At 44.0% G+C, this 11,181-nt stretch overlaps 1 protein-coding gene across 2 annotated transcripts in view; it reads right to left on the bottom strand.

Moving 5' to 3' along the window:
- Positions 1 to 8,663, bottom strand: part of PIGF (phosphatidylinositol glycan anchor biosynthesis class F) — a 46,117-nt gene extending 37,454 nt beyond the window's left edge. For both annotated transcript variants that reach the window (XM_014520454.2, XM_025204453.1), the window contains exons 1-3: positions 8,416 to 8,663; positions 6,701 to 6,792; positions 5,202 to 5,318 (exon numbers count right to left, since the gene is read on the bottom strand). In XM_014520454.2, coding sequence (XP_014375940.1) covers positions 5,202 to 5,318; positions 6,701 to 6,792; positions 8,416 to 8,643 — 437 coding nt within the window. In that variant the 5' untranslated portion in view covers positions 8,644 to 8,663. The remainder of the gene's footprint in view (positions 1 to 5,201; positions 5,319 to 6,700; positions 6,793 to 8,415) is intronic.
- Positions 8,664 to 11,181: the final 2,518 nt, after the last annotated feature.

Below are 11,181 nucleotides of genomic sequence, written 5' to 3'. Positions count from 1 at the left end.
CCCTGTCATGTGGGCCTCTGCGCCTTACTTCCCATGCCAATACCTTCCCCCTTGCCATCTGTCTCCCCCGCCCTTTGCCTCCTGCTGTCTCTCCCTCTTCCCCACAGTGCCTGCCCCCAATCCTACCGCTCCCACACTGCTTACCTTCTGGGTAACTCTGGCTCTGGCTCCAGGGTAGTCAGGAATGGCAGTGGCCCAGGCCAGGCCCAACCAGAGAGAAGTAGGTCTGGTCCTGGCCAGATTAGGACAGGAGGGGCTGGAGCCAGAGCCAATAGTAAGCAGCGGGTGGGGGGCAGAGGGCAGGGCAGAAGGGAGGCACAAGTGACTTGGGGGGCAGGTGGGATGGCGTGTAGGCCGGATGGTTTCCCCTGTGCTCCATCCCTCCAAGCCACACACCACAGGTCTCTCCCATGCACCCTCTACCTCATCCCCAATGCATGGTCTCCCCCACACTCTCCCCACTGCGCACCCCCCCTTGCCATGCACAAGCCATCCTGGCCCAGGGCAGGTGGTGGCTCAAGCCCGGGGTTGAAGCCAGAACTGAACTGCCACCTGCCCCAGGCCAGTACTCAAATGTAAGAGGAGATTTTTTTTCCCCCATGTTGATAACCTCATTTTGGACTGAAGCAAATATCGGTTGTACCCAGCACCGGAGATAGGTTCGGTACCACCAGGCTCAAGAGCCCAAGCCCTGTACACAGCTGGGTTTATATGCCAAGAGCTTGGCCTTGGTACACACACATGCCTGAGAGCCACCCTTCTGTTCTTGCCCGCCACATCTTGATTTTATTAAACAGAAGGCTCGTTGTTGCAATGAGGCTCTGCATGTGGCTCTGTAGATGCTCTGCGGGGCTCCTGCCTCCCCTTCACCTTGTCCATGCGCCAACCAAGTACTTGAGGTCCTGGAGCCAAACTTAGGTAAAAAAAAAAAAAGAGACCCGTGTACTTAATGCTGGGTCAGTACCACCAACGTGGTATCTTGGCCCTGGTTCCAGGGCCTTCAATGCAAAAGCTGCGTTTCTGGCTCACACCAATGCCCTCTGGGCTAATTAACTGTCCTCTCTATACAAAAGGAAATTTTTCTTTTGCCTTCGGATCAGACTGAAGGCAATTCATTAATTCAGTCCAGCCAAGCAGTTAATACCCCACAGTCGGCTTCATTAAAGAAGACTACATTAATTGGAGAATTAGCAATCAATTGGAGCCTCACTGGCTCTCTAACTCACTTGTTGACCCTGCAACCCGGCTCCTCCGAGCATCCTTGCTGGGGCCATTATGAAACTGCCAGGGCCTCTTCATTCACAAGGATCAGCTCCCCCACCATCTCAATTACCACAAAGGGGTAGTTGCCGGTTCTCCGCTGTTCAGTGCTCCTCCAAGCTTCTGGGCTTCAGGCTGTTTCCCTCACTTGTGTTGGAAGCGTTTTGTTCCTGAAGCAGCGCCTGCTCTGCTCCAGCGCTATGCTACCTTCTCGCTGTGCCCTCTCTCTCTCTCCAGCTGGCACCGGACATCCAGTTATACCAGATGTCTTGGCACACCAGCCTATGTGCAGCAAGCACACATTTCTAAAGTGTGCCTGCTGCTGTGTCTGCTGCTGCTCTGCTGCCACCGCCGATGTTGCTACAGGTATGTAGGAAACATCTCCAGCCCTTACTGGGCCATACTGTTTTTCCTGATGCTCTGGGACGTTTCCCCAGGAGTTCCCTTTCCTGGGTTCCTTGGGGGGCTGGGTCCCAGGCTCCCACAACAGTACTATAAATATTATGCTAACACTGAAATGTTCCCATTCTTTAAAATATCAATTTATACCCAATATTAATTCAAGTACCAAAAACTAAAATATATATTTTTTGTTGCATAATGTATAAACTGCAGATGTAACCTTAAAACCCAATTTCATTTTTAGTCTGAGAGCACTGGACATATGCTATGCAATGAACACCACACATAATGGAAAATACTGGAAAAATCTTTGATTGCTATTTTACACTGCAGAAATTTTGCCTGTGCTGTTCAAAACCTAAGCTATTATCAATGAAAGGGTACACATGCCTCTAAAAGAAGAGAGGCATTAAATTACCAAAACCTATGGTATAAGGGTCTTGTTAGAGCTCATGCTGTGAACCAAACAAATGTTAATTGGCTTAGTGTTATTTGGCTTAGTACAGCAGTCGCACAATAAGGTGAAAAACCTGCTCTGACTGTCCTTCACCTGCACAGCTGCAAGTTGTCACTAGAGGCTTGGTGAGCAGGGGCAGGACTAGGGGCAGGACCTGCTCGCTGCTCCCGCTGGGCACAGAGCAGACTCACCACGTCAGTTGGAGCAAAACCAGTGAAACCAGGGGAAGCAGCTTCCCTGGGGCTCTCTGGTCTCACTGAAACTGCCAAATGGGCTCTGCACTGAGAGCGGGGCCTCCAGGTTTAAGCCCTGACAGCCCTGCTCTCAGTGCGGAGCCACTGTGTCAGTCTCAGTGAGACCAGAGAGCTCCAGGGCTGCAGTCCTGGAGTTCTCTAGCTCTGAGCTTCAAGGGGCCTGATCCCTTTTTCTCCAGAGCTTAGGCAGTGCCTGCCACCCACTCACACATGCACAACTGCTGGCAGGAGTGGAGCCAGTCCAGGCAGTAGCAGGAGGCACCATGGCTACTGCGCGTTCCAGTGAAAAAAGAATTGGGCCGCTCAGAGCATTATGGGATAGTTGAGGACTTCAAATTGGGCAGAATAGCTGTGGGAAGTGATCACACAGTAATGGAACAGCAACAACATTAGGCAGTTTGGAGATAATCCTATACTTGAGTGGCATAACTCTAAAACAAATAACAAGCACTTTAAACCATTTAAAAGGTGCTAACATGCAACCAGTCCAGGGGTTAAGAGCTCCAAAAGCTTCCCAAATTTACCATGTAACAAGGCCCTAACTTAATTCATAAATGAATTTGCAAAGCAATGAACACCTGAAAAATCAATAACAATGGGAATTAAGCATCTCTGAAGAACCACTCAGTATCTTGCAGGACTGGTTTCAAGATACACAACTAGGAAGAAACTGACTTGAATGCATTTAGGTCAATACAAAACACTTGGAGGATCAAAGTCAGATCAGCTTTGTTATGTTAAATGAAATACTCATCTTTCTTTGATAACATTTGGTGCCTGACCAGCTGCTTTGAAGCAGGGACAGTTTGCCCCAAAGAAAGTGCCAAAGCAAGACAAATTGCCTCCTTCAAGTTGCATATTAAAAAACATGCAACTAATTACATTCAAGCAACATTAAGAGCTTGACTAAGAAAGAAAGGAATAGAGTTAAAACTGGCACAACTAAGGAGATTATTGTAGAATACATGTTATACAATCTCACCCACTAACTGCAGATGTAAAACCTCCTAGCACAATGGGCTGGATTAACCAGTTTATCCTTACTTTATTTTGGATAAAAAATAACTTCATATTTCTTATTAAATCTCACAAAGTTTAATTTCTATTCCCCTATCCACTCTTTAAAATGTAAAGAGAAAAAGCCTATGACACTGACATGAATAGGGATCTTTGTCTCTCAGTCTCCTTTGCACAAAACAATAAATCCCAATACCGGTTCCCAGTTCATATTCTATTATTAATATAAAAATGAGTGCATATAACTATTATACATAGAATCCTAATTCTGATTTTCTGTCAATGTAAGTCATAAGTAACCATTTAAGTCAGGGATGTCAAACATATAGCCTGAAGGTTCGATCTGGCCCATGGATTTGCTTCATCTGGCCCAGAGAGCTACTGGCAGGCTACTGGAAGTGAGGGCATGGCCTACCACAGAATCCGAGGTCTCTGGGTCCTGGAAGGCATGGCCATTACCTACAGGAGGGCAAGTGAGAGCTGTGCGAGGGCGAGTAAGAGCTGTGCCAACACAAAGTGGCTCACCCTGCAGCCACTGGTCCCATGGCCGCTTGTCCTACTGCTGACAGTCCTGACAATTCCACCACCACTGCCGCATGCCAGATCCTTCACAAGTAGCTCCGCAGTCCAGATGAGGCACAAGGCGAGTTTGACACCCCTGACTTAAATCACCAGAATTATGCTACTTTTTACATTTGCTTGAGATCAGACTTTAGCCTAGTAACAATGAATGTATGAAAATCCATTAGCTTATAAGTAGCTTTTATAGATTTTAATGGCTCCATTATTGACCAGGGGACTAAAGAAGTAGGGGGGACATTATGCTTTCCACCTGAATTTAAAAGGTCCTCAGTGCAGCCTTATGTCATTACCTACAGCAGGGCTTGGCAGCATGTTGCAGTGGGGGGCTACTTTAATAGAGCTTACTTCCAAGTGCAGGCTGCTTTCAAACTGGCCAGCACTATCACAGCTGGAGCCAAAACCAGAGATGAAACCACCTCTCCCACACCCACAACATCAAAGCTCGATGATCTTCCGAGGTCCCTTCCAGCCCTAATGTCTATGAAATCTATGAAAAGCTGTCATGTCTCCCCGCTACCAGGTGGAAACTTCCCACAGCCAAAATGCTGCCAAGGTCTGTAGGCCAGATCAAGAGGCTCTGAGTGTTGTACACTACTGATTGCTGACCTACAGTATATCGCTACACAACAAGGCTGATTTCATTTTAAGATCACATTTTTTTTTAAGTTTGATGAGCTCCTTTTAATTTTCCTACACTGCAAACACATTTCCAGAATATTTGATGAAGATTGCTTATGGGCAAAGATTGCCTGGATCAAAGTTCAGCCATCTTTTTCCAATGTTAATCTATGACTACTTTGAAACAGCTCCCATCCTCTGTCCCTCCCCATCTTATGGCCATGTTTATGGCGTGAGGGACTACCAGCTGATATACATGAAGATTACTCCACACAGTTCAGTCACAGGCTCTTGTCAGGCGGGTGCTAATCGTATCAAATTGTGCAATGGTTTTGTAAATAACCACTGGAACAAAACTCATTTAAAATCAGATTCTGACCACAAACTAAAAGCTAGCTCACTAATCAACTGTGTCATGTGGACATTTGTCATGAGGAAAACTGACAAACCCTTAATTAAAACTGATAAGTTTAACTCATAAAATGATTACTTCTAAATTCATTAAAGAAGATTTATTTTCTTTATAATAAACTCCACGGCAAGTTGCATATTGCAATCCCATCTATTTACATCCCAGCAAGAAAAAGGAGGAAATTTGAAATAAAACTTACCCATTTTTACTGAATACCCTTATCCATGCTTGGATATTTGGTCCTAGCATACACAAGCAGTTCAAAGTTGTAAATGTAGATAGAAGGACTGCAAACAAAAATGTCTCAAGCACTGACCTACAAAGGAGGGTAAGAAACATAAATTAACTAAAGCAGACTCAGAAGTTTTAAATTTCAGAAAAATGCCCAATTTGCAAAAAAATAGATATGCTATCCTAAAATTACTGTAAAAAGTTTTTTTTCCTCCTCAGCCTCTGGAATGCAGGAAGGAAAAGAATGAATATAATATTCCTGTATTGTCTTCACCTCCTAAACAAAATATGAAGTGTAACAGCTCATCTTCATGGTTTATTACCTGAAAGCCACTTTTTACCTTTGACCCACTGGCTTTACTTCCCCACTCCTTTCTTCACTCTAGTTTGACTCTGTGAAACAACATCATGAGATCATTCTGCATGATGTCATCCTTACTCAGCAATTCAAAACAGCTTTCCAATAGCAGCCAAGAAAGACCTCAGGGAAATTTCTCCCCAACCCTTACATCCCAAATTCTAAAATAGAAAAAGAAAAGACATAAATGTTTATACAACTACAGCAACAGCAACCTTCCCAGGCATTTTTTTCACTTCACCACTTTCCACAGAGTTTATAAATAAAATAATTAATCAAATGAGTTGCTTGTCTGTTTTCAATCTACATATCTACCTCAAAATATATATGAAGAGATCGTGTCTCTATGCATACCAATAAGAATTTTAACATAAACATCAACTGATTCAGTTGTTCACCCAAACTGCAGAACCACAGATATGGTAACCGAAACACCATGATGACAGGTACAGACTGCGGACCTAGCATAAGCCTAAACTACAGATAATATGTGCTGAGGCTTATACAGATAGAAGTACTTAACATATAATCAATAAGCAGTAACCTGGAACTATAGAACAAGGTCCACTGGTCAATGACACCAGTACTGGGCTAAAAAATGTTTATTAGATTATTAGAACAAGCCGTTTATAAATACAAGGTATAGACTAGAGGGAAAATTGAAGAACTCAGCAAATTCAAAAAGATCTCCTGCCAATCTGTAAGCTACCTCTCTCCTGAGTGTCTCCAGCTGGTGTAGCTTGCTGTTGTGGGTAGCTACATACGTGCTGGAATAAGTGTTTATTCTTGTACTTCTGGGATGTAACAACAAAAAGGCAGGCAGTAGATTGGTCTCTTGCCTTCTTTCTGAAATGGGTGCTGATACTCAAAAGAACTCTAACTTGTACCTTAAGTTTGTGCCTAAATGGTAATCATTAAGGGACTTGTAGCTGCACCTTAATTCCATGTCTAAGCTTGCAAAAGAGGCACTGATCATACATGGGCTGTAGTCTTCTCTCTCCAGAGGCCAGACAGTCCCAAGTGTCTGGTAACAAAAGCTGTTATACCAGCATTTGTAAGGAGAGATAGATCTTAATGGTCTTAAGTGAAGATATGGTTTTCAGACTTACTCTATTAATGGTGCTCCATAAAGGACAATAATTCCATGAAACACGATGCAGGACATGAAGAAGTATATGCAGCATTTTAGAAATCTAGATATCTGAAAAAAGGAAAAAATAATTTAATAAAATATCAGGGTAATCATCTATATTAAATTCTACAAATACATAACTAATTAACTACATAATCATTTGGTTGAAACTAGATATTTAATATGCAAGAGGTCCTGATTATTTTAAAGTAATAACTTAAAAAAATAAACCCTTCTTGGTTTGAAATTGTTTTGTCTACTGCACTCTTATAACAAGTAGTACATCCAATGATTGCAATGACTACAACTGTAAAGGAAAATGAGGAAAAAAGTCTGTTTCTCAGCTTGGTTCCTCTGCACATTTAACATTATTTATTAGAATCGTTCACATAGCATAAAGGGGGAGGGCAGGATCAATATAGGAAAATGCACTAGTTCAGTCGATCAGTGCTTTACCAGACATTCTGTGCACAAAAGTATTGCCTTCAAATGTCTGGCTTGTCCAAGACTGAAAAGCATCAAGTTTTCAATGAATTAGTCCTTTGGCTCAGCTACAGAGGCAGGGAAGACTGAAAAAAAAGTCTTTGAGCTACTTTTCTGCTCCCCTGCCCTGGTTTGGTTGGGTTCTGGATTGTGTTCCACTCCCAGTACCACAAACTACAATATGCAATGCCTTCTTTAAAACGAAGATGCTGGTGGGTACTGATGTGTTTGTTCAAATGACACTAAAACTACGTCCAGACGAGCATGGCCATGCGGTATGTGGTGCCGCAGACTGCACATTCAGTTGCTCTCCACGCTACAAGGGAGCAGCACAGATGGTTTTTTTGACCCCTGGATATCTGAATATATCCACGGAGAAAAAAAATACTGCAGTGTACTCACAAGCAGCACGCACCACTCAAAAATGGAGCCAGGCAAGCCAGAGCCACACTGCGGATGCCAGCCAAGCTCCATGCAGCAAAATTGCCACTGCTGCAGCCCCAGGAGGCCCCTAGGACCCCAGATAAGGTTGCTTGGGCCAGCCCAGTGCTGGCCCCAGCCTCCCCTACCACCCCCGGGGTAACTTGCTGAAGCATGCATAACATGCACATTCCCCGGGGACAATTAGCAGCAGCACAAGGTGTCCCACTGCTAGTTGTCCCTGGGGAAACAAACATCCATACATGTGTGGATGCAGCCTAACTGTCCATTTTAACCGTACTGAACATTCAAGTTTGCTTAACGTTACCTTTATTCAATAATTTGTGAAGCTCTTTTAAAAATGATTCAATGCTCTTTTCTACCTTAGATTATTGATACCTATTGACAACTTTTAGCTGTGGAGAGATACGTTCATAATGCTGGCTTCAGCCCTGACTCTACAATGAACTCCAGGCATGCAGTCTTCTGTACCCACACTGACTTTTCTCAGAGTGAAGTCTGTTGGAGGTTCAAAGAAAGTCTAAAATACTTTCAGAAGACAGACTAAGAAATACTGTATATCTGCATGCTTTTAGGTGTGAGAGAAAGTTTAGCATCTGTGAAAACTAAAAACCCATTTCAGAAGGTACTACACTTAGCCAGAACTTCACTAACACTTGAATTTATTTTGCTCTTTCATTTTCCCACTTGGTTCCTTCAGTACAAAAAGTCAGTTCTTCAGTTCTCCCTAAATGCCCTTAGTGTTAACTTAACTGTATAAAGTCTTACCTTGTGAGCAAATGAACTTCTCTTAGAAGATGGATTTGGTTTTACTATTATATATAAAAATATATTTACAGTAGTGACACAAGCAGAACAAATACACAACCAGGTAAGGTGTGTTCCCAAAACTGAGAAGTTCTCCAAGAAGAAAGATGGAACGACAGTTGACAGAATAATGGAAACCACACAGAAAATGTGGGCAAAGAGGAGTTTCTTTATTTCTGTATCTTTCATTATGTTATTTGTTGAATATTCACCCTATAAAAAACAAATTTTAGTTAGTTATTGAAAAATAAGTGGTACTAGAAGACACTATTTTTCCTAGTTAAAATATGTAGTAAAACACATTGTGGTCTGCTGTTAATTAGCAAACTCAGTTTAGGGGCAATCCAGATGTTCCCCTGTAAAGAAAGTTTTGGAGGGTCATGAATTCATGTGGGTGATATCTTTTATGGAACCAACTGTATAGTTGGGAGTCATACAGAAAAGCTTTTGGGCATGAAGTACTCTTCCTCACAGACCTGTTATACTTGAAAACTTTTCTGTATGGCCCAATAAATGTCACCCACAAAAATTCTTGCCCCTCACATTTTTCCTTGACCTTGATGGCTACACCACCACCCCAACTCTACCCAAAAAAAGTTTTGTAAATCAAAAGCCAGCAGCCAAACACCTAGTGATTTAAAAGCTTGTTTTAATACTGAACATTTACATGGACTGCCTGGTGTTCTTCCAATGCAGGTACCTTTGATTTTGAGACTAATGGCAGGTCAACAGTAAAAATATTTTGGGAAGTTTCACATACAGGCTAAATTGCATATTGAGGGCTTATTTGGCAACCAGGAAACTTCCCAATATGTGAGGTGAACAGTTAATCCCTCTGTTAGACTATTTCAACTGCTGACAAGCCCTGAACCTCAGGAATTTCTGTTAATTTCAACACTGCTATTAGCAGGTAAGGTACTTTAAGTAACAATATAACTAGCATTATTGAGGTGTGAAAAGCTGACAGCAGGCTTATCCCACAAGAATTAGCAACAGCCTTTAAATCAGCTTAAAAAGTACCTTTAATATTGAAATCAATGGAAGCTGTCAAATGGCTGCCTACCTTTTCTGCCCATGTGGCAAGTAGTTTATACTGTATACAGCAATCATATGCGGAACTTGAAAACCTAACATGGTGATGTTTTGCTTCCCGTGGGCTCTCACAGAAAGAAAATGTCTAGAAGCAAAACGGAGCTGTTTTGTTCTCTACACAAACCAAACTCACCCCCTGACCTCAGGCCACAGTAATACTGAAACATAAGTGTTAGTGATTATATCCATCTTCACAGGCTGCACTAGTATGAAATGGAGGAAATAGAAAAAACTTGTAATATTTCTCACTGCAGAGATTCTCTGCTGCTTTCTAGCTCTACAACAGACATTTATAGCATGCAGTAATATCTGGTTCTGGGGGCAGGGTGTTCAGTTTTAACTATTACCTTTTCCCACTCCACTCTACACAGATCAAAAGAAATCAAGAGGCTCCAAAAGTGATGCTCAATGCTTTGGCAACACAGGCCAGAGGAGTGGCACAGAGCCTGTCCATGTATTAGCTCACACCCTGGGTGCCAGGACTGGGCCCTAGGGCCCATGCCACCCCAACCCAGCCCCATATACCCACATCAGGCCTCGCACCCATGACCGAATGCACACAAATCTGCAGGGAGTCCCACGGGCCAGATGACACAGTGCTGGGGACCAGATCTGGCCTGCAGGCCAGATGCTGAGCAGCCAGGGACTATGGCATTAGCCCACCTGCCCTTGTGAGGAACCCTGGCAATCCCAATTTCAGTGGGCAGGACAACTGCAGGGCTGCAAGGTGCACTTTGGGGGCGTGAGTGGGGGAGGAATCTGCTCCGAATGCCATGAACACTGCTGTGGTTTAAAATAGGAGGGAGCCCCCAGAGCTTCCCCAACATCCCTCTGGTGACAGAGTGCTGGTGTGGGGCTGGCAGCACGGATGGGCGCCCTCGCCAGGCCATGGCCTACCCGTGCAAGGAAGTGGCCGATGTGTAAGTGTATGCATAGGTGCAGGAGCATGTGCAAGTATGCATACATGTGCAGGTGTGTGTGTATGTGTGTGTATGCATGTGTGTGTATGCAAGTGTGTGTGCACATACAAGTATGATTACAGGTATGTGTATGCATACATGGGCACGAGTGCAGGAGTTAGTGCATGTGTAGGCATACATGTATGTGCAAGAGTGTGCATGTGTATACGTAGCCAGGCTATGTTCTTTGAATAGATGTGATATCTTTTATTAGACCAACAGAGCGGTTGGAAAAACGTTTTTGGCAAGCTTTGGGGTGCAATCACCCTTCTTCAGGCAGGGGGAGTCTCTGTTGATCAGAGACTCCCCATATAGATGTATACACCCACGTATGTGTAGGTGCACGTGTGTATGCGTACATGTGCATATATGCAGTGTGTGGGTATGCATGCGTGTGTCTGTTCAGGTGTGCACAGTGTGTGCAGGTGCGTGTATGTGTAAGCATGTGTGTGGGTGTATATGTACATGTATACAATCTGCGTGTGCATACTGGCACATGTACATGCATGCACGTGAGGGTGCGGCCGGCAGGTGTGTGTGAGTATACATGTGTGCTTCCGTGCCTACGCACAGGCCAGGCCAGGTCTGCATCACCACGACACTCATGTCACAGGCAGGGTGCGTGAGGACGAGTTGCGGAGGGGGGAGGGGGGGGGTCCCGGCCGTTGCCCGCCCC

This window comes from Alligator sinensis, unplaced genomic scaffold (genome assembly GCF_000455745.1).
Source record: "Alligator sinensis unplaced genomic scaffold, ASM45574v1 scaffold131_1, whole genome shotgun sequence".
Classification (NCBI taxonomy): domain Eukaryota; kingdom Metazoa; phylum Chordata; order Crocodylia; family Alligatoridae; genus Alligator; species Alligator sinensis.
This window is presented reverse-complemented; position numbering and strand designations above follow the sequence as displayed.